Source organism: Manis pentadactyla, chromosome 4 (genome assembly GCF_030020395.1).
Source record: "Manis pentadactyla isolate mManPen7 chromosome 4, mManPen7.hap1, whole genome shotgun sequence".
Taxonomy (NCBI): Eukaryota; Metazoa; Chordata; class Mammalia; order Pholidota; family Manidae; genus Manis; species Manis pentadactyla.
Window position 1 is genome coordinate 7,521,257 of NC_080022.1, and position 21,519 is coordinate 7,542,775.

Below are 21,519 nucleotides of genomic sequence, written 5' to 3' on the forward strand. Positions count from 1 at the left end.
CAGCAACAGAGGCCATCTGTTAAGTGTAAGGCATAGGAAGGTGACAGAGATACACAAGAACAAGATAGACACGGTCCCCATCCTCACAGCTGATAGTCCAGGTTAGGGAGATGGAAACAAAGCAGGCAGTGAAAGCGCGGTGCTAAGGACGCGCGGGAGAGACATCCAGGTCATCCTGGGACGAGGGAAGCCCCCTAAAAGCAAGACGGTAGGACAGAGGCAGGCGGGCAGGCAGAACAGCAAGTCAGGCCCTGCTCTGGAACCAGAAAGTAACTGAGTCTCTGGAGCACAGTGTGCTGCTGGGTGGGGGTGGGAGTCCCTAGGGGGAGAGGTCAGAGGTGAGTCTTCCTCTTACCTGGTGTGTGTTGTAGAAAAGGACTGCAGTGCCTGTCTTTCCAATTTAAAGTTATCACTTGGAGATCTAAGGGCTATGTCACCTTGGCTAAGTCACCCTGGTCAGTCCCGTGGACCCGAGCTCAGACTGAGGCACATTTCCAAAGACTGGGATTGAGTGCAAAAGTATTTTTAATAGGATGTGCTGGTGCATCCTATTTAGGGGTGCAGAACAGAGGCAATCACTGTGCGGAAGAGGGTAAGATGCCTAGGCTGACATACGTTTGGATCAGGAAAAGAGACATTTTGAAATTCATGAGTATGCTATTGTCAAATGGGAATTTTTTCTATAGTAAACAATTCAAGCAATGGACCATTTTACCACTGAGCTTGAACTATGGGAGCTGCTCAGAAGCTTTGTGGGAAGCTGCAAAGGTGCCCTGCTTTCTTGTTCCCGAGGTTTTACAAGGAGGAAGCCTAAGATAAATGTTTTTGTTCAGTCCGATTTTCCATATGGTTCATGTCTTTCTGAGTCCTTTCCATAAAAAAGAAACTAGTATATGCAGACCGAGTACCTCAGCACAAGCTCCCATTTGTGGAGCTGGATTCTAGCCTGTAGATTCTGTCATTCCTGTTTCATTCATGAAGAGACTCTGAGACTCAATAACTTGCCCCAACTTGCACAGCTGGAAAGAAATGGAACCAGAGCAAGCTAAGGTCAGTATGACGCCAAAACCCGTTCCCTCTCCATCAAGTGGCTTCTCAGAAAGATGTTCCAGATAGTTTGAGAAGCCCTCTGGTCCGACTTGCGCAGTAATGTGCTGTCCTGCCCCTGAGGCAGTCCCCGAATCCCAGGTTTTACCGAGAGGAACTTGGGGAGTACTGAACCCATCCCCTGAGGGGCAGTTCTGTTTGTCACTGTGACTCAGCACGTCTTGGCACTCTGAGACTGTGTCCTCATCTCCAAAGTACAGTGTTGGACTAAATCGGTGGTTCTCAAACATGTTGGTCTCAGGACCCCTTTACACTCTTAAAAACTGAGGACCCAAAGAGCTTTTGTTTCTATGAAACTATGACAGAAGCTTACTATTTACCGATGAAAAAAATTAAGCCTGAGAAACTTCTGAAGATGATTTTCCCAAAATGAAAGGAAATTTAGTGAGATTGCTGTCAGGCAGTTGCGTCTGGGGAGGTCTCCCTGCACACTAGAAGAAACCTCAACCCGGGCGCAGGGAGGGTTCTTGACTCTGAACCAGAAAGAATTCTTGAGCAGATGGGACGAGTGCAGGTAAGGAAGGAATTCATTAAAGTGAGAGGAGCAGCGAATGGAAGCTGCTTTGCAGGCAGCAGAGAGCAAGGAAAAACAGGGAGGAAAGGGAAGCCATTGACCTCTTGCTCGGCATAGGGCAAATCCCTTGCCAACTCCTGAAGCCAGAGCACTGGATGGTGTGAGAATCTGTTCTGGGAACGTCCACTTCCCTACCCGTCTGCAGTAAAACGGAGAGAGAAGAGGGTTGTGCTAAGAACAGAAAGCTGAATGAAATAGTGAAGTGACAAAGACAGTTACCACCTGAGGTGGAGGTTGGCAAGTTCTTGTCTTTACCATGGAGAAGAGTTCACAGACAAGTGCGATCTGCTTATGCTACACCAAAGTTCGATGCAGACAGTACACGCTCAGATGGAACTGTGGCAACCTCAGGAGGCGCACATAAGGGTTTAGGGTTTGGGATTTTTTAGGGCCTTTGGGTAGGGGTCAGCAAAGGGCATGATGTGTACAGGTGATTCATAATTCTTTTGAAGTTTTGTCTTTAAGAATAGGGTTGTTTAGGTGACTGTGTTGGTCTGGATCTCAGCATTCTTTATCCACATAGGTTCATTTACACTTTGGATGTCTATCTCTTGTCCTGGTTACAAAGTTACTTAATTGATTAAAGGGCTGGAAGTACAGGAAAAACAGCATATAGCTTAAGTTAAACAAACGGCTTTTTTCACAGGCTAAGTAGATTGCACAATGACATGACCCTTGTTCCATGTCCTTGCCCTACCTTAAGATGAGTGGCATTTGGCAAATCTAATGTCTGCCTTAATGCAGCTGAAGACAGCTGGATTCTCCAACCTGCCTCTACATTTGATCTTTTCCGTACCACATGTTATGTACACTCACAAAAACTCCACTGTACACCCGTGAGAAAATGACAGTGAAAAAGGCAAATCATGTCTGAGTAGTACTGTGGAAATAGTTTTGTCCCCACTTCCTCTTGAAAGGGTCTCAGGACCACATTTTGAAAATTGTTACAGTAAGAATCACCTGGGATTCCTGATAAAATGTTCATTTCCTGGCCTAGTCCAGATTTGTGGTATCAGAATTCATACTTAATAAGCTTTCTTGTGCACTGGAGTTTGGAGACTTGGTTGGGAGAGCTCCAAGATGCCTGGCAGCCTGGTTCATCCAAAATTACTGAAACACCTGTTTTGGCAGAGCTGGGATTACTACCTAGGGCTCAGGGCAGTGGCTCTGGCCTATCTGGCTTGCCTTGCTTATTTCACCATCTCCTCAGTCTCTTCTTTTCCGGAAGCACTGAGGGCAGCCAGGCACCTTGCTTATAGCTTTAAAATAAAGTCTGGGCTTGCATACTGCTATTTCTGCATCCAGTAAAAGAAGGAATGAAGCAAAGGACCCATAAGACAGGGAGCTCTCCTCCCCTGAGGGGGATGTTCCATGCTCACCTGACCCCACCTGAACAGCCCTCCAGTGAGTCAGACACAGTCCTTGAACACCGTGCCAGGCAACAGGAGTTTAAAAAGAAAAGAAAAACTGCACCTTCAGGGAACTAAGGCTTGACAGGTACAAAACAGGTACATGTGGAAGCAGCTCAAGGAAAATAACAAATTGATAAAAAGGATGCTTCTAGTGAAGAAAACCTAGTATAGAAAAATATTTACAGGATAAAGTAGATGGTGATAATATTAAAAAATTTCACAGTAAGATTTCATTGCATAAAAAATACTGTGATTTCACACCCCACTTCCAATAGGAAAGAACTGCTATAGTGGGACGTTTGCTAACATGGTAGTTGTAACCCTTAAAACTTACTTTACAAAGTCACCTGTGTTACTGGTATGATGGGAAATAGGTGAGCATTTACTATGGGCAAGGTAATGTGAAGCATTCACAGAAAAACAAAAAATCCTAAAATGGAGGAGCTGAGCGTCATTCCGGGGCGGCAGGATTGTGGGTCAAGGTGCCTTGAGAAAGCCAAGTGGGAGATAGTGTCAGGGCCCCGGGCGCGCGGTTCACCATCTCTGCGCCTGCAGCTCTCCAGCAGGTAAGGAGCTCGAGGAGCCACCTCCGAGCCCGGGTCCCGCAACCAAGCGCAGTCGCTGCCGGCTCTCGGCGCGCCTTCGTCGCCCAGCCCGGGTCGCAGCCAGCTCCTGCACTTCCTGGCCCCGGGACAGGGGCATGCATCCCAGGAGAAACAGCCTCGGTCCCCGCCCGGGCCGAGCCATACCGCACAAACCCCACAGCCTCCCAGCGCAGGGGAAGGAACGACCGGCCCTCGGGCAGAGCGGGTCCGTGCCCCTGTGCGCCGGAGGGCGCGCCCGCGGGGCCCAGAAGAGCCGAGTGATATGCCGGGACGGGGGCCTGGAGGGCCCCCACCCGCCCGGGGCGCCCCGCCCCGCCCCGCCCCGCCCACTCAGAGGCAATGCCATCGATGTGCTCGGCGCTCTCCTGAGCCGGCCCTCGGGAGTGGGCGGGCCTGTTTGCCTCAGGTGGTCTAACAGGCGCCGGAGAGGACCAATGGCGTGGTCACATGGCTACGCCCCCCTCCTTCCAATTGGCTGGCGTTGGAAAGCCGCGGACGCTGCCTGTGGTGTGGGCGAACTGCAGCGGGACTCAGCTGTGGCTGCTGCGCCGTTCGCTCTCCGTTCTTCAGCTCCCTTCGCTTCTACGCTGTCCGCCGCCGCCATGGCCCAGTGAGTGACCGCCCGCGCGGCCGGGGAACTTCCCGTGGGCCAAGGAGGGCGGGGCCGCCCCCGACGTTGCCTCGGCGAGTGGTCGCCTGAGCTCTGCCTCGTGGCTCCCGGAGCCCCGGACCTGCAGGGTCCCAGCCCCTCGGGCGCAGGCCACGGACCTCGAGCCAGCCTTGCAGCCGCACCTTCCCCGCGGACCCAGTCCCCCTGCCCCCGGCGGCGCCCAGGCTCCGGGCGGTTCCCAGTCGCTGGAAAGGGCCGGGCGGGGACAGGCGTGGCCGACGGAAGCCGGGGCCCCGCCGAGCGAAGGCTGCACGCAGGGCCGCTCTGTCTGCAGCGCTCCTCCCGCGGCGGGAGACAGGGACGCCTGGGCTAAGGCGTCACCAGACCGAGAGCACGGGAGGTTACGTACGGTGTATGCCCTCCTATGGGCACGTTTCGCTGACCTCGAGAGAACTTGACGTCCCTTAAAATGGCAGAGTGGGAGGGTGGCCTGTCTGTAGTTTGATAGAGAGCTGCTTGCCTGGGTTCTGAAGTGTTCAAGGGAGTAGGGGGTACACAGAAGAAGGTAAGACAAATTCATAGCAAAAGCTGGAAAACTCTGGGTCCCTGAGTTGGAAGGGATTAAATGGAACTGACATATTATTCTTTGTTCCTCTCCCGGTCTTTTAGAGCTGATATTGCACTGATTGGACTGGCTGTCATGGGCCAGAACTTAATTTTGAACATGAATGACCATGGCTTTGTGGTAAGTCCCAAGGACAGTCTTCTAGCGTTTCTGGGTGTGCATTCGCCGCACAGTGCACCCGTGATGGTTCCCTGACTTCGAAGAGCCCATATAACCTGGAGCATACTTCTCTTGATAATGCACTGTTGCAGCTTAAGACATCTTTGCAAAGGAGGGAGAAGCACCACTCCGCCTGTGGGTGCGGGAGGGTCGGCTCCACGATTCTCTGAGCAAGAAGAGTCCTGCTAAATGTTTGTGTCAGTTCTGTGAGGTTTGCAGCCTGAACAGACCCGTCAGTCTCTTCAGGTGGGGAAGTCTTGCTGGGTGTCTAGAGCTCTAACTGTATTACCTAATGAGATTTTAAACTGGTTTAGATACCAGGATGTGTGCTCAGTGATAAAAAGTATCAGTCTCGAGCCTGCTGGTTCCTAGATTTGATTCTGAGTTCTAATCAGCTAGTGACAGACCTGAGCTTGATAAGCAGTGGGCCGCTGACTTCCTTTTATTCATTCTCTGCCATTTCAGCCTACTAAATTGACTTTACAGTGATAGGCCAGCGCTTGGGCAGGGAAAAGGCAAGGGCCAACCTCCCCCAAACCTTGGGCTTAATAGACATTTCATTGTTACTTGGTTCACAGTCTGAAAGTCTAGTATGTATATCCTCGATCTCCTGATCAGCCCTTTGTCCTTCTAGGTCTGCGCTTTTAATAGGACGGTCTCCAAAGTTGATGATTTCTTGGCCAATGAGGCAAAGGGAACCAAAGTAGTTGGTGCTCACTCCTTGGAGGAAATGGTCTCCAAGCTGAAGAAGCCACGACGGATCATACTGCTTGTGAAGGCTGGTCAAGCTGTTGATGATTTCATTGAAAAATTGGTGAGGCCAGCTCTGCTCCCAGCTGCTACGGGTGTACAGAACTTCCCTGGTTTCTTCTTTTAGCTATTTCATTTCTTTTTACTTAAGAGATTTTTTTCCCCTTCAGTTTTTGCATAGGAATTGCTTAGTTCTGACAAAATAATGGCTTAAAAGGTCTCCGTGTTGGTTAACTTAATTGGCACTAGTTAAGTAACTGTGCTGGGTGGTAATCATTCCTTACACATAAAATTTGAGGACACTAAGACATTTAAATAAGAATTCGTTAACAAGAGTAGAAACAGTAGTAATCTTAGTGGGCTCCATCTCTGATACTAAGAAAAACCAGTTTTGATTATGTGTTATTGATGTTTAGTGCTAGTGACTGATAAACCGTAATGTCTAAATTTAGAAATAGATTTCATTTTTGTCAGTACTCCTGTAAAGCAACAATTCTCAAATTGTATAATTTAGTATACAAGAGAAGAGATCCCCTTAGGGAATCCTGAGAGCTACACATGGGGTCCTTATTTTTATAATGAACGGCTTGTTGGCTTGCGCAAGTTGTCTGTTCTCTCCTGGAGTTGTTCCCACCAGAGGCCTGATACCACTCACCCCCTGGGGTGGCTGTGGGAGAGGAGGAGCTGAGTGGGACAACAGCTTTTCCCCAAGGATTGTGCCCAGCACATGTTTTCAAAGCACTGTTGCCATCAGCTGTTTTGGGGATGCCTGCAGGGCCCCTTCCCTTAACATGCCTCTGGGGAAAGATCTCGGTGCATTAACTCTCAAGGATCTTTATCCAGTTACCAACAACCTCATTGCCAGTGCCTGGCGGCCTCGGTGCTCTTCCCTCCAACCAACCAACCAAAAACCCACCATGTGGATATAGGGGAACTGGTGGAAATAATGGATGTAGATACTCAAAAACAATTCTACAATAACAGCTCTGAAAAAAACAAGGTATTATTAGCCTCTTGGAAGAAATGTTGTGTGAGAAATGAGTGACAGTGAACAAAGGCAAGGGGTGAAGAGCGGGGATGTTTCTACAGGGAGGGGAATTTGTAACCAGTAGGCTACCAGTTAAAAAAAAAAGTGACCTAGAAAGAAAGAACATGGTGATAAAGAAAGGACATACCAAGCTTTTGTGTATCAAGAGGCCAAGCTGCCCGTGATTAGCCGTGGACAGGATGGACTGAAAAATGGTCACATATTCTTCAGCATAGGAAACTTAAATAGTGCTAACTGGAGCCTTGTGGGGAGATTGAATAATAATGAACCCAGTGTAGTTGGTGTATCATAGGAAGATATTCTTGTTCAAGGCCTGGTCTCTTCCTGCTGTCTCTACACGGTGATCACATCATCCATTCGTACACTAACCATTTGATCCATAGTTATTGGACCCCTGTTCTAGACAGAGATTTTATAGGAAGTGATTCTTTTAGAGCTAGGTCTACTTCTAGTGTTTGGGCATATAACCCAGCTGGGCGGTACACATCAGGAACGCAGAATTCTCTAAGTAGGTTGGTTGGTTGTAAAAGCTCAAAATAGTTAAAGGGCATCATTACCTCTGTTGTGGAGTTCTAACTGGGTTTGCTAGCCCTAAGCTTTTAAATAGGGTCTAGCTCTAGCCACAGAGAGGATTACTGAACATTGGATAATACATGCTTTTCGGCTGGGTTTCTTTGGGATAAATTCTTGTTCATTTTAATTTGTCAAGGTACGTTTAAATTTTGTCTTTGATTTCTTTGGCCCACGTTAATGCTAGTGTCTGGGTACAGGTACCATTGTTGGACAGTGGTGACATCATCATTGATGGAGGAAATTCTGAATACAGGGACACCACAGTAAGTATTCCTGAGTCCAGATTCTTCCAGGTCCTGAGAACATGCTAGAGAAAAGTATGAGCACTGCCCAGGTGGCAGAAGAGCAGGTTCTCCTGTGGTGCTGACTCGGGCTTGGTAGCCGCTGCAGCAGCTGTCAGCCTTTGTTTCTGCTAAGACATACTTGATGGGCAAGGTTCTCGTCAGTTACCCGTGTACCTTGAGGACGACTGCCGCTGAGACACAGCAGAAGTGTACAGCTGGGAGTCTGCGCCCCTCTTCCTTCCTCCCCGCCCACCTGTGAGAGGGCAGTGTGTGACGCTGGGAGAGCTGCTGCCCTAAAGGTCTCATCTGCTGGGAGAAGCCCCTGTACTTGGAAGGGCTGAACGGCAGTGAGCCATGCTCACATTGAACCAACTCTTAGTAAAATGAGAATGTATTGCTTTATTATTTCCCTTTGAAGGCAGGGTAACTACATTAAACTCCGGTGGGGTTTTTATTTTGTTTTTAACTCCCAAACTGAGGGGATGGCTTTTCTTGAATGATGAAGTTATTCTTGGATCCTTGGGTCATTTCATGTCCCTGTGGGATGTCCATACCTGTCTTATACCCTGTCTCAGTTTCTGGGAGAAACTTACAGAAGCACAGTGAAATTATTTTTCTCTCCTGTAGAGACGATGTCAAGACCTGAAGGCCAAGGGGATCCTGTTTGTGGGGAGCGGAGTGAGTGGTGGAGAGGAAGGGGCCCGGTATGGCCCATCACTTATGCCAGGAGGGAACAAAGAAGCTTGGTGAGTACAAGGCACCAGCCCCGTTTCAGCCCAAGGGACCCCAGCTTTGAGAATGAGTGAGCGCCCTTGAGCGTTGGCTGTAGGAGATGCTGGGATGACTTACCTGTATGTTCTGCTGCCTTGACATAGTATACGTGCATATTGTCTTCTGCCTTTTTTCTTCCATATTCCCTCCAGTTTTGATACTGGGAGTTCTAAGTAGGCTTCAAGGGTTCAGAATCATTAAGGAAGCAGTTCAGATAACTCAGGACTTAAAAGAAAGGTCTGCCTCTTTAACTGAGGTGTGGTCGTAAAATAACTCTTCATTTCATAATTGTGAGTAAGGCAAACTGGGCTTTTCTTGTCCCTGGGAATGAGGTGGAAATTTTTATTTCACTTGGGAAAAAAGCAGGTTTTACACTCTTCACTCTGCTGCGTATAAGAGGAAGGGGAGGCACTTTGGTGACAGAAGGGATGCAGAAGACAAAGCGTGGAGCTGACAAGCAGGGCAGAGAATCAGAATGGAAGGAGGCAAGTAATTAAGTGGATGTGACGTAGGCTGAGGGAGACCCCACAGCTGAGCCTGCAAAGAAAAGAAAGCCAGAGGCAGACACAGAGAGAGGAGAAGAGCAGGAAGAAGCCTTTTAAGGAAGATGTGGAGAGGCAGCATTCTTCTCTGAATGAGTTTGATGTCCAGATATTCTAGAATTATACTGAGTGATCAAATATTTCTTAAAAATAATTTTTAAAAAAAAGGAGCGATCAAACATAATCCCCTAAGGTGAAAGGTTTATTGGGGAAGACTATTCTTTAAATTACCTTCCTGATGAATAAGTCTGGGGATCCTTTCAATATATTAGCCCTAGAAGTAGAGGCCTTCCTGCTTCTCAAAAGCTGGGAAGTACCGATGCTGGGGTAACACCGGCCCATGGGCTGGGCTGTGAGGAGCGCAGACCCTCCGTGTGTGGTGTTTGGGGCACAGAGGCCTCCGCCACTCATGGGCCCACTTGCCCCACGCGAGTCTGGCAGAAGGAAAACGGCACTTGGGGAAATACTCCACGGAAGTTGTGCTTGAAAGCTGCAGGCCGAGCTGTCCTGGCCTCCAACTCCTAAGCGTTAACTTTGCAGCCCTGTCATATTTTGTGTCTTTACCAAAAATCTGTTGTGAAGATGCTTTTCTTGGCCAATCGTGAGAAGAGTAAGGCTTCAGCCTCCCAAGCCCAGCTTTGTCTCTTGGGTGAGAGTGCAGCTCCAACTGGTGCACGCGGAGGCTCAGCGCATTCCTTACTGTACTGCGGGCAGAACATCCACCTCCCATTAAGAGAAAAGGGCGGGGGTGGGAGTCCTCGAGCATTGAACTGAGCTCCCTGCTCTTCTCTCAGTGGCTAAACTGCACGGTTCCCTCCCACAGGCCCCACATCAAGGCAATCTTCCAAGGCGTTGCTGCCCATGTGGGAACCGGAGAACCCTGCTGTGACTGGGCAAGTCTGGGGCTGCGCTTTAGTCTGTCCGGCAGCGGGGCGTAGACATGACGGAGGACGTGGGGCAAGGCCGTGCTGGTCCCGGCGGTTTGCTCTGTGCCACGGCCTCTCCATCTTTAAGTCGCTAGCACACCTGGTGTCTGCAATGCATGCCTATTTTACCTGTCCTTGTGTCTTAGTATTCATAGCTCTCAGATTGATCATAAAAGCAGCCCTCCCCAGTTCATCTAAAAGATGGATTCCTTAAAAAGGAAGAGGAAAGATGAGGTGAAGTTAAGGTTTTGTAACCATGTTACTTCATGGCTAAAGAAAATGCCAGAATCAAAAGCGTGGTTTGCCTGACTGGGTGGAAGGAAGAGGACTGAATGGCTGTTGCCACGTCAGATATTCTGGCCAGGGATGTGGAAACCTCTTTTCCCATAGCTTGGGCTTTAGGCATCTGTGCCTGAGCGGAGTAAGCTGCTGCCTTTTGCCTTCACCGTGAAGGAGACCTCGGCTCCTTGGCGCACGCCTCCCCGGCCTATGTCCGTGCTGCTGTTAGACTAAGTGTTCTCCCTTCCTGGGGCCTCAGTCTGGACCGCGAATGGAGGTGCCTGAGGCGGAGACCTGCGCTGTGGTTCTGGCTCCACCAGCTGTGTGACACTGGGCGGGGCGTCAGAAAACCACGGGGGCTTCAGTTTGCCCGTCTGTGGAATACGGGGACTGGGACCAGAGGACCTCTGAGCTCCCTAGCTTCTAACCCCCTTGAACTTTATATCAGCGCTTCCTTATGCTACTTTAATGATATTGGCTTCATTTATATGAGATAAGAGGCAGAGATGAAGTGAGGAATGAGGCATGTGAGGAGGGAGAAAGGTTCCCTCGCAGGCCTGACAGTGCTGGTGACAAGCAGCAGCAGACAAGCTGGGCCTCGTGTTTTGACCGGTGTCGCTGAGTTCAATGGGAATCTGCTTGGGGTGGAGAGGCTGGTGCTGTGGTGTTTTCCTCATTAATGTGAAGGACGGGAGGGAACTTTGATGCCTTGACAGTAGGTTACTGCAGTAAAAGGGCAGGACAGTAACTTCTTTTTAGATCCACTTAGGACAGAATCACAAGGAAAAGCAGCACTTGCTTTTACATATCATGAGCAAGTTGGGGGTTGACTTCCCACAGCCTCAAGGCTTAGCCTCAGCTTATTGAAAAAACTGGTATAGATGCTAAAGCAGGCACCCTGTAGTTCATTTTTGAAGTTACAGGAAGGATGGGGTGAAGTAAGATGTTATTAGCTGTGTTACTTCACGGCCAAAGAAAGTGTCAAAATCAGAAGGGGTGGGTCAGCGTGGAGACACAGACGAAGGAGGCCCCTGAGGTCGACGCCAGGAGTGGAGGCCCAAGGGCGCCTGTGGGAGAGTGGCTGCCCCTGCCAGCCAGACACCCCCGGGTCAGCATACCCGTCACAGAGAGGGACACAGAGCCTGATGTCCTCGGACACTTGACTGCTGTCACTTCCTGTGTTCTGAATCCTTGCCCACTAAACAGTTTTCAGAAAATTTGGCATCCCAAATAGCTTGTTCACAGGGACAGACTGTGTTGGTTGGACTAACCACTTGTAGCCGCTAAGTTCCATGGTTAAATCTACCTTCATAAACTTGTGAACTGGTGTACTGATTTTATACACTTGTCAGCTGTATTATAAGTCAGTGTCTTGTCAACTGTAAAACCCTGGCAAGAACACATTTCTGGGCTTCAAGGTTGTGGGCCAGACTGGGTTCTAAGGTTCTTTTACCTCTCAGTAGCCATTAGAAGCAACTGTGATATCTTTTTGTATTTTTTAAAGCACGGGTTATTTAATTAGCCAGCTTATTGTAACCATCGTTGCTAGAAAAGTGATAACTTCAGGAAAAAGAAGACTTTTACTTGTGGGTGAGGAATGGGGAGTTGGGAAAGAATGGACAATGTGGGCTAAAGGACTTAGAATTGGGGAATTTTAAGAAATCTTTAGAGAAATGAATTTAGAGTTAGTTTAAAATAACATTGGGCTGGATTGAAGCTTGTGTTGAATTATTATAGAGTGATTCTTATTTTTAAAATACTACAAACATTTGTTTTTGTTACTTTTAGATGGGGAGGGAGCCTTGCCCAAGAGCTTGATGTGGGCCTTGTGGGTGTATTGGCCGCTTCTCTGAAGGCCTCTTGGGGCTTGTGGTTCTAACAGGTGGGAGACGAGGGGGCAGGCCACTTTGTGAAGATGGTGCACAATGGGATAGAGTACGGTGACATGCAGCTCATCTGTGAGGCCTACCACCTGATGAAGGACGTTCTGGGCATGGAGCACGATGAAATGGCAAAGGTGAGCCCCAGGCCCTTCCCTGGCCACAGAGGGCAATTACTGCTCCCACGAGGGATTTGCTAGTGACCGGAAATCCTTCCTCATTCTTCTTCCCTCACTTGTCCTGGTGGCCCAGATAGACTCAGCCTGATTCAAGGGAAGCTATCAGTATAGGACTATAAAATAAAATAGTCACTAAGTCATAAGTTCCCGGTGGCACTAGTCCCACTGCTGAGTGACCCTTGTGTGTGAGGCACTGTGTCTCTTCATGTGCTTTATCTACTTTGGTCCTCCTGGGGTTCCCTGTTGGGGTGCAGGGAAGCTTCCTTTTTTGACCCAGTTGGGACTGGCCTTTTGACAGTGAATCAAAAAAGTTTACTGATGTGGGGAAACAAGCATTTCCTCCAGCAGGTGATTATGGAGACATTCAGATGTAAGCACAGCTGAAGACATTGACAGTGAGCACTGTGTACACACCGCCTGGTCTCTGCCACGGACATTTGCTCACTTGCCCTGCTGAGTGTGTGTCCGTCCGTCTGTGGGTTTGATCTTAAATGATCCTCAAGTCAGCGGCGGACGGCAGCACTCCTATCACTGCTTCAGCATTGTTAACTAGGAGCGTTTACCGTAAGCGTGGTTCTGCTGCTGAGCGTTCTAGTCCTCTTTCCTATCAGCTGGAATTTCTAGTTTCAGTTATTTCAAGTGGACATGATTTAAAGACACTTACTTGAAAGGTACACACAGTGCAGAATCCTTCCAGATTTTTTATGTATTTTTATCCTAATGTTGAAATGTGTGTCATCCCCACTTTGTTTCACTGCCTTTATCATTCTTTCTAAAACAATACTTAGTTTTCATAGCAACAGAGCTTTTCTTTTTTGTGTTCATGTTTAATTGGTTTATGTAATGCTTAATGTATTCATTCAACAAACATGAGTGCTTTACTGTATGCTGGGCACTGTTCCAAGTGCTAGGGATATAAGTGAAAAAAACCCAAGTGCCTGCCCTCAGGGAGCCAGGAGACAGCAGTAATTAAATATATCATGAACAACTAGGTAGTAGTGACTGAAAAGTGAACTGATCTAAGAGGTGGGTTAGATCGGGTGGTCAGGAAGGGCCTCTGAGGGGGCGACCGTGTACAGAGACCTAAGCAATATGAGGAGCACTTGGCTCTGAGGAAGAACAATTCTGTGATCAGAAAATCAGCCCGACCAGGTCGAAGTCGAACACAACTGACTCTTGGTTAGCATAGAACTCAGCCGGTAGGAGCAGAGTGTTCACCAGGCATACCAGCATCAGCCTCCAGTGCCAAGCAGGGTGTGAGCACAGGCTGCGGTCAGGACAAGGGACGGTCAGTTAAGGGGGCTCCTGTGTGAGCCTTTTTCTCTCACTCTTTCTTCTTGCTGCACGCAGGCCTTTGAGGAATGGAACAAGACAGAGCTAGACTCATTCCTGATTGAAATCACAGCCAATATTCTCAAGTTCCGAGATACCGATGGCAAACACCTGCTGCCAAAGATCAGGGACAGTGCGGGGCAGAAGGGCACGGGGAAGTGGACTGCCATCTCAGCCCTGGAGTACGGGGTCCCTGTCACCCTCATTGGTAATGTTCTCGTTGACCCCCTTCCCTCGTTTTCTCTTGATATCCTTCTGGAGTAGTGGTGTAGACTGACAGCTAAGGGCCAGGCCTTTGAAAGCATCCCTCCAACCCTGGTCAGCCCGCAGTGCCTTCTGCTCTTGCTGCCTGAGAAGCGCTTACGGTGTGAGAGGCTGAAACTGCTTTTGAATCTCTTTATTCTTCTCTCAATTGTATGAGCTTGGAGATAAATTCAGAAGTTACTATCTTATCCAGTCTGACCTTTGGGATAGTTGTAGCATCAGTGATTTAATTTGTAGTCAGTGACCTAGGATTTTTTAATGAGCAAGGGAACTGTAGTGTATTCTTTACACAGAAGTTCAGAGAGTATCTTAGGCTCTGCACTCAGCATTCATTGTTACTATTTTGCTAAGGTGTTCCCCCCCCAGATACTTAAGAAATAAAATATTGCCTACATTTCAAGCCCTTCATTATTATTTCCTAAGTCCCTTCCCCTTCCTTTTTTAGGAAAGAAACACCATTCTGAAGTCAGTGTTTTCTTCCCATCCATGACTTTTCTCTTAAATGACCTAAGCCTCAAACTTAAGGAGATACAGAGAGAAGGAAATAAAAAGCAGAAGTAAACAGAAAACAATGGGATTGCCAAAACTACAAGTTGGCTCTTTAAGAATAAAATAGATATGCTACGGGCAAGATTGAAAAAGAATAAAAAAGGTGCCTCGAATGTTAAGGGAAGGCTAGTCTTTGTTCCTGGCAGAATGGTTCCCCTCTAATAAAACACATTTTCCTGTTTGCGCTCTCAGACACAGGCTGCCCCCCACCTTGGGGTTTCCTCATTCATATGCCTCTCACTGTTCACAGTGAGCTGAGCGGCTGAAGACGGTAAGGCGGGGAGTAGCTGGTTAGTCCCGCTCTAGACAGAAGGAGGTGGGCTGCTTTGTGCTAACCTGAGTGCTGCCGCAGGTGGGCACGGGGGGACGATACCTGGGAGCGGCTTATTCATTACTGACTCAAGTATAAGAGTATTACAGCCTCAAAAGGAGTCGTCCTCTCTTGTTTTAGAAAATACCCTTTGTACCAGTTGAAGGCGTGCTAGGCTTAGTCCCTGGATGGCGCTGAATTAATGGGGAAGTGCGGCTGCCAGCGAACCCTTAGCTAACACTGGAGGTGTCGCCACGCCTGCCTCCTTGCGCCAGCTGCCTTACAGCGCTTCCGCCCACAGATGCTCAGTCACCGCGAGCGCTGCGGGAGCAGTGGGTGCTGGGCAGGAGGGAGGACGCCTGCGCTGGTGGGTTTCGAGTTGGGGGGTGTTCCCAGGTGTATGGCTGGGTCCCTTTCCTCAAAGTCCTCTGCTAGTTCCTAGAGAGACTACTTTCATTAGTCTGGGGAGGGGGATACAGTTAGAGCAATTTATTCTAATTATATAAATCATCAATTGAACAATTCTAAAGGGGATCATTTTTGAAGGTACTAAAATCATCTTAATTTTAAAACACTAAATGTAAATGGTTTTTATTCAAAGGAAGTAAAATTGTGAAACTTTAATGTGATCACAGACAGACATACTGAAAACGGAACTAGAAGAATTGGAAAGTGGTTTTTTGAAAGGTTCCTTCCCACTGTGCTGGTTATTTCAAACAGCGAGCTGTGTTGCCGTTTTAGGGCTGGTCGAGCAGCCCCCCAGCGCGTGGCGCTCGGCAAAGAGCCCGGGTGTCGTCCTGACCGCTCACCTTCCGATGCTGCAGCCGCCCACGCACGCACGCACGCACGCACGCACGCCTGCAATGCCCTGTGGTTGCGGGTCCAGCCACATCCAGTGGCCGCCTCTTACTCAGTAGTTGTTAGTAAGAGTGACAGCTCTGGGTTGGTTGGTGCTTCAGAAGGAAAAGATCTGAGGCGTTGGTGAGCACTTAAAAATTAAAGTTTTCTCAGTTGAAATCGAAGTGTTACTCACAGACCAACACAGGAATTCTGAGTAGTGGTGGTTCTTACCTCTTTCTTTTTCCCTCAAAATGTCCTTTTGAATTTCACATTGATCGTTGTGGTTGAATTATTTCTGCCGGAAGACCGACTTGGAGTCTAGTTGCCAGGTTAAGTGTCTAGAGCTTTCACTGAATTTTTTTCTGAGCCAGGTTAAACTCTGGGGCCTGATGTTGAGATTTTTCTCTTTGTAAAATTGAAAATCCTCCTCATCCTCTCTGGCTTGCATGCTTTTTGCCCTTCATGTGTGAACTCTGGTAAGATGCCCCCCACCTCCCGTGCAGGAGAAGCAGTCTTTGCTCGGTGTTTATCCTCTCTGAAGGATGAGAGGATTCAAGCTGGCAAAAAGCTGAAGGGTCCTCAGAAGACCCAGTTTGAAGGTGATAAGAAGTCATTCCTGGAGGACATCCGGAAGGTGGGTGTCCCTGGCAGCATCCTCGTAGGTCCCTTGGGGACAGTGGGAGAGGGGCTGTTGGGGGAGAACACAGTGGGGCCACAGGGTGGGAGGGAGCAACAGTCAGCCTTCCTGTCTGGTTGGCAGCCTGTCCCTGTACCGCTGTCCCCCTAGGAGCTGCTCTGGTGGGATAAGGCCGGGAAATGTAGTTACTGTGCTAATCACAACTCTGATGAGCCTTCACATCATTCCTTAGGCTCTCTATGCTTCCAAGATCATCTCTTACGCTCAAGGCTTTATGCTGCTCAGACAGGCGGCCACTGAATTTGGCTGGACCCTCAACTACGGTGGCATTGCCTTGATGTGGAGGGGGGGCTGCATTATCAGAAGGTGAGCGGTGGGGGGCCCCCAGGCTGCTGTGCCAAGAGCTGGGGGCCGGGGGCACCTGCGCCAATGGTCCCTGTAACTGCAATCAGGCCTCTCCCTGGAACGAGACAGGCTTAGACGGCCATGCCTCACTTTCTTCCTGCACATGGGTAGCTGTAGCTAGATTGTGTACACCTTTCAAGAGCAGTTCTGTGAGAGCTGTTGTGCCCTCTGGCCTTGCCTGTGGGGACTCGGCTCTGTATTCCCACGGACATGCCTTACCGCTGGCTTTGAGGGAGGAGGAGTGAAAGTTGGTGCCTCTCTAGGGAATGTATCTGCTTCCCACTTATTTCCCCTGATTTCTGCCAGGCACTCAGCCTGCTCCAGTTCAAAGGCACTGATTTCTTCCCTCTTGATTACTTCAGTGTATTTCTAGGAAAGATAAAGGATGCATTTGATCGAAACCCAAAACTTCAGAATCTCCTCCTAGATGATTTCTTTAAGTCAGCTGTTGAAAACTGCCAGGTATGTGGCCCAGGGCTGCGGGGTGGGGGGTCTGTTCTTGTGGGTTTTGCTCTGTGGGCATCTGTTTTTCATTTGCCAGCATTGATGGGAGTGGAAATCTGTTACTTGGGATGGAACCAGTTACCTTTCTGTGGGCTAATTGCTAGTCTTTGACTTTGTTCTTCCTGCTCAGGACTCCTGGCGGCGGGCAGTCAGTACTGGTGTCCAGGTGGGCATTCCCATGCCCTGCTTCACCACTGCTCTCTCCTTCTATGATGGGTACAGACACGAGATGCTGCCAGCCAACTTACTCCAGGTGAGCTCTGAGAGTAGGCGGCAACCGTCAAGTGGCTGGTACCTGAGGCCCCTGTGCCTGCATACACCCTAACCAACCGAATTCCTTGTTTTCTAGGCGCAGCGGGATTACTTTGGGGCCCACACCTACGAACTCTTAGCTAAACCGGGACAGTTCATCCACACTAACTGGACAGGCCACGGTGGCAGTGTGTCATCCTCTTCGTACAATGCCTGATCACACTCTCTTACCCACTGTGATTCCACAGACCGGGCCCTTCCGTTTGCCACACAGCACTGCTTACATGGCACTCTGCCCTACTTTCCCCTCAGATCTTTATAATAAACTGTTGTAAGACACCCCTCTAAAAAAGTCAAGCTGAGTCTATTTGTAAAGTGGTTCTGTGAGAACCATCATGCCCCCTGACCTTGCTCCTTGGGGCTGGCTAGGAATTTAATCATGTGAGCGACGGCCTGACCCAGTTCCCTGAAGCGGTGTTTTCGTGGCCTCCGTGGATCAAAGAGGCGCAGGAAGTCTGCCCTGAGCGAGGCAGCAGCTCTGGTCACATAGATGGGAAGGGCTTTTGTGGCATTTGATCAAACTGGAACTTTTGTATCATGCAGCTGAATTCCTCTTTCTTTACTTAATAAAAGCTACATTCTACTTACGCTTTTTTTCCAGACTCTTAAAATATTCTCACTTCAGCCACACTGTGCCATTATTCCCATTAGCAGAAAGATTTGCAACTGCTTTCATGACATTTGAATCACTCTGTTCCTTTTGGCCTTGTTAGTTCCTCTGTTTTCTTTAAGAGGGACTCCAGAATCATACAAGAAACCAAAGTTAGGGTAATGATCAACTCTGGAGGGAAGGAGGGGAGACAGGTAGTGAGAGTAGAGGGGACTTCAGTGTATTGGTTGTTTTTTCCTTAGGCGGGCAATGGGTATATGGATATTCATTGTAACATTCTTTATGCCTTTTTGTGTGTCAAATATTTAGTAATAATGTTGGCGAATTCCATTTGAATGAGGGGCTCAGCTTGGTCTGGTGCATTTCCTTTCCCATGCCTGCCTGTCTGTCCCTAAGCCTGCCCAAGGATTTGGTGGGGCATTTTAGCAACCTAAGCCTGCCCCTTGAATCAGGCCTTTTCACTTTATCTTATTTACTTGAGAAAGAACCTGCTAGTGGTACGTTCTGATATTTTATGGCCTGGGGCCAGTGGAATTGTTTTACTCCAGCAGCTTAACTCCAGGAAGATTTCTCTGGAATGCTTTAGAAAGGTAAAAGGGTGGTCTAAGAATAGAGCATCTGCGTACATGTTTTAACATCTGGTGTCAATAATCTCACCTTTGACCTCTTGCAAAAGGTGGGGGTCAGGTGGACTGACAGGGGAGACAGTCCTTTTCATTAAATGATCAGCTTTTTAAACTTTTAGCCTGGGCATGGATACTTGGGTAGATTTGGTCCCAGCCGCCCCCTCCGGCCCCCGCTTATGAATTTAAGAGGTGCTGAGTCACCGCTCATGATTCAGAATTCTTGTGAAAGATTTTGAACCACTAAATGCTTTTTTTCCCAAAGGGAGATCTACTGCCCCCTTGCTCCAAGGCAGACAGGTGCTTCTAGAATGGTCAGGGAATTCCTTTAAAGAGAAATAACAGAATTGGGTGACGAGATGTCAAAAGGAGCTAACGGAGCTGGACAGTCCAGAAGAGTTTGAAATACTAAAGATGGTGGAGTCACAACTTCAGCTCCTGCCTACCATTCAAGAAGCTATGAATGGGGCAGTTTGGTTTCAAATCCAAGCCCCTCTTTAACTAGTTGCATGACTTTGGGCAAATTACTTAATATCTCTGGTCTGTTTTCTCATTTGTAGAAGAGGGACAGCAGCCCCTGTCTCCCTAAGGCTACTTCCCCGAGGACTCAGCGAGCGCTCGGCCCCTGAGCACCTGCGCGAGTGGCGATGACTGTTGCCACCACGTGAGGGTGTGCCTCCCTGAAGCAGTGGGATTTCTGAGCTAGAGACCCAGTGTCACATCTCAGTGGCCAGCCGTGAGTTCGCTTTGCAAACTGGCTCTCCGAAGCTTCCTGGTGGGGCTCTTCCGTGTGTACACAGCAGGTGTGTAGGTTAAGACAAACAGATCTTAGAGGAGCCTGGTGAGCTGCTCAAACTGCATACAGTCCGGGGAGGGGAGGTGTTTTTTTAAAAGGCAGAATCTGATTTGAGCAGTTCTGGTGTGGGGCCCCACATTCTGCATTTCTGCCAAGCTCCCCATGGTGCCAAGCTGCTGGCTGTTCTGTGGGAGTACAGTGCCAGAGCGCGTGGACTGGGCATCAGCACACATGAGATCAAATCCTAACTACTACCTCCTGGCATCGCCACCCTGGCAAGTTATTTAAATCCCCTGACTTACCATGTCTTCACCTATAAAATGGGGTTAACAACTACTTAGGTGATTGTGATGATAAATAAGAGTATTTAAGCTACTTGGTTTAGGCTCTGGCACACAGTAAGGGCATAATAAATGAAAGCTATTTTTATTGTTAAAAGAAGGTAAGAGTTCTTTGCCTTGGTCCTTCACAGGGAGACTTCTATATGTTTTTATGCCTTTTGGATTTTGTGTCCCATGACTTATTTGAGAAATAGTTCAGTAAGAAACTCCCTCCCTTAGGTCTAGTAAAGGCTCCTAGCCTGCTGGTTAAGAATCGGGGCTCTGGAGTCCTTCTGCTGGGTCCAGATCTTGGCCCCCTCTCATTCGCTGTTACTTCAAACACTACTTAGCCTCTGCACCTGTGGACTTTCTCATCTAAAGAAAGGGGGTGATAATAAAACTATCTCATAGGGCTGTCTTGAGGATTAATTAGTGCCTAAAACATGAGTACTATATAGGGTCTACTATTACCTGCCTCCTGCTGAAGCTGAGGTTCTCCAAAAATTCTGAAAGTGGATGGAGGCAGCCGCAGAGGGGTTCTGCCCCCAGCCAAGTTGGTCCCGTCCAGCCTAACTCCCTCTGAGACAATCAGTGGCTATTCAGCAGAGGGCCTCCCTCGGCAGAAATTGTAGGCCTATTAGGACTTCAGCCACAACTTCTTTCTACTTGATTTGGGCCACAAGGAGGGGTTAGTTATGAAGACATGGATCAGATGAGAGCAGACAATTGCTTAGCAGAGACTTAGGTAGGTGATTGATTTGCAGGTGTTACATGTTCTTCGAGGCGGATGTGGAGCCCATCTTTTTAGAAGGAAGGGGTAAAGAGACCTTCAAGGTATATATACACTGTGTTTAGTATACATGTTAGCACACACATGTGTTCACTGTCTAGTAATCTATGCTCTTCCAGATCCTACTGATAGGTGTATAACAAACCACTCCCAACTCAGTAGTGTAATATAACCTCCATTTTTATTATTCTAGTTATGTGGGTCAGGAATTTGGAAGGGCACAGGGTACAGCTTGCCTCTGTTTTGCAATGTCTGGGACTTCAGTGAGGAATACTTGAGAGCTGGGGGCAACCCCATGGCTGCCCTCACCTGGAGGTCTGTCTTCATTTATCTGGTGGTTGATGCTGGCTGTTGGCTGGGACCTCAGGGCTAACGGCTGGAAAAGGTACATGTCCTTACCATGGGCCTTGGGCTGCCTGGCCACATTCCAGCTAACAGCAGACACTACATTGCCTTTTGAGATGTAGCTGTGGATGTCACAATTATTTCAGCCACATTACATCAGTTACAAGTGAGTCATAAGCCCCCCAAATCAAGGGAAAGATTAGAATCTACCTCTTGCTGGCAGGGAGGCAAGGCTCTAGAGGAGAAGGTGGGTCAGGAGACACTAGTTTGATTGTTTTTGACAAATGAAATCTGCCCACATACTTCCCTTGAAAAGGACAATTAATTACATGGGGCAGTTGGGAGCTCTGACTGTATTCAGGAATTTTCCTGAGGGTCTGATAACAGTATAAACAATATGGAAGAATATCAGAGTGGTGCCAGGCACTATGATAACTTGTTTAATACAACACAGTCTGAAGTGGTACTACTATTATCACCAATTTACAGATGAAACAGATACTAAGTAGCTTGTCCAAAGTCACACAGCTCCTGAAGAACTGGAATTTGAGCACCAGC

At 48.4% G+C, this 21,519-nt stretch overlaps 1 protein-coding gene across 1 annotated transcript; it reads left to right on the forward strand.

The window, feature by feature from the left end:
- The first annotated feature begins 4,083 nt into the window (after positions 1 to 4,083).
- Positions 4,084 to 18,064, forward strand: PGD (phosphogluconate dehydrogenase). Its single transcript, XM_036925225.2, has 13 exons — positions 4,084 to 4,308; positions 4,978 to 5,053; positions 5,727 to 5,906; positions 7,661 to 7,726; positions 8,375 to 8,493; positions 9,884 to 9,953; positions 12,148 to 12,282; positions 13,675 to 13,864; positions 16,123 to 16,253; positions 16,489 to 16,622; positions 17,024 to 17,123; positions 17,296 to 17,418; positions 17,515 to 18,064. Exons 1-13 carry the CDS (start codon positions 4,133 to 4,135, stop codon positions 17,632 to 17,634), a joined length of 1,620 nt encoding a protein of 539 aa, XP_036781120.2. The 5' UTR covers positions 4,084 to 4,132; the 3' UTR covers positions 17,635 to 18,064.
- The last annotated feature ends 3,455 nt before the right edge of the window (positions 18,065 to 21,519 follow it).

Coding starts and splice junctions, on each gene's coding strand:
- PGD (XM_036925225.2), top strand. CDS start 4,133: ATGGCGTGGTCACATGGCTACGCCCCCCTCCTTCCAATTGGCTGGCGT. Junction 5,054..5,726: donor TGAATGACCATGGCTTTGTG/GTAAGTCCCAAG, acceptor TTGTCCTTCTAG/GTCTGCGCTTTTAATAGGAC. Junction 17,419..17,514: donor TGCCAGCCAACTTACTCCAG/GTGAGCTCTGAG, acceptor CTTGTTTTCTAG/GCGCAGCGGGATTACTTTGG.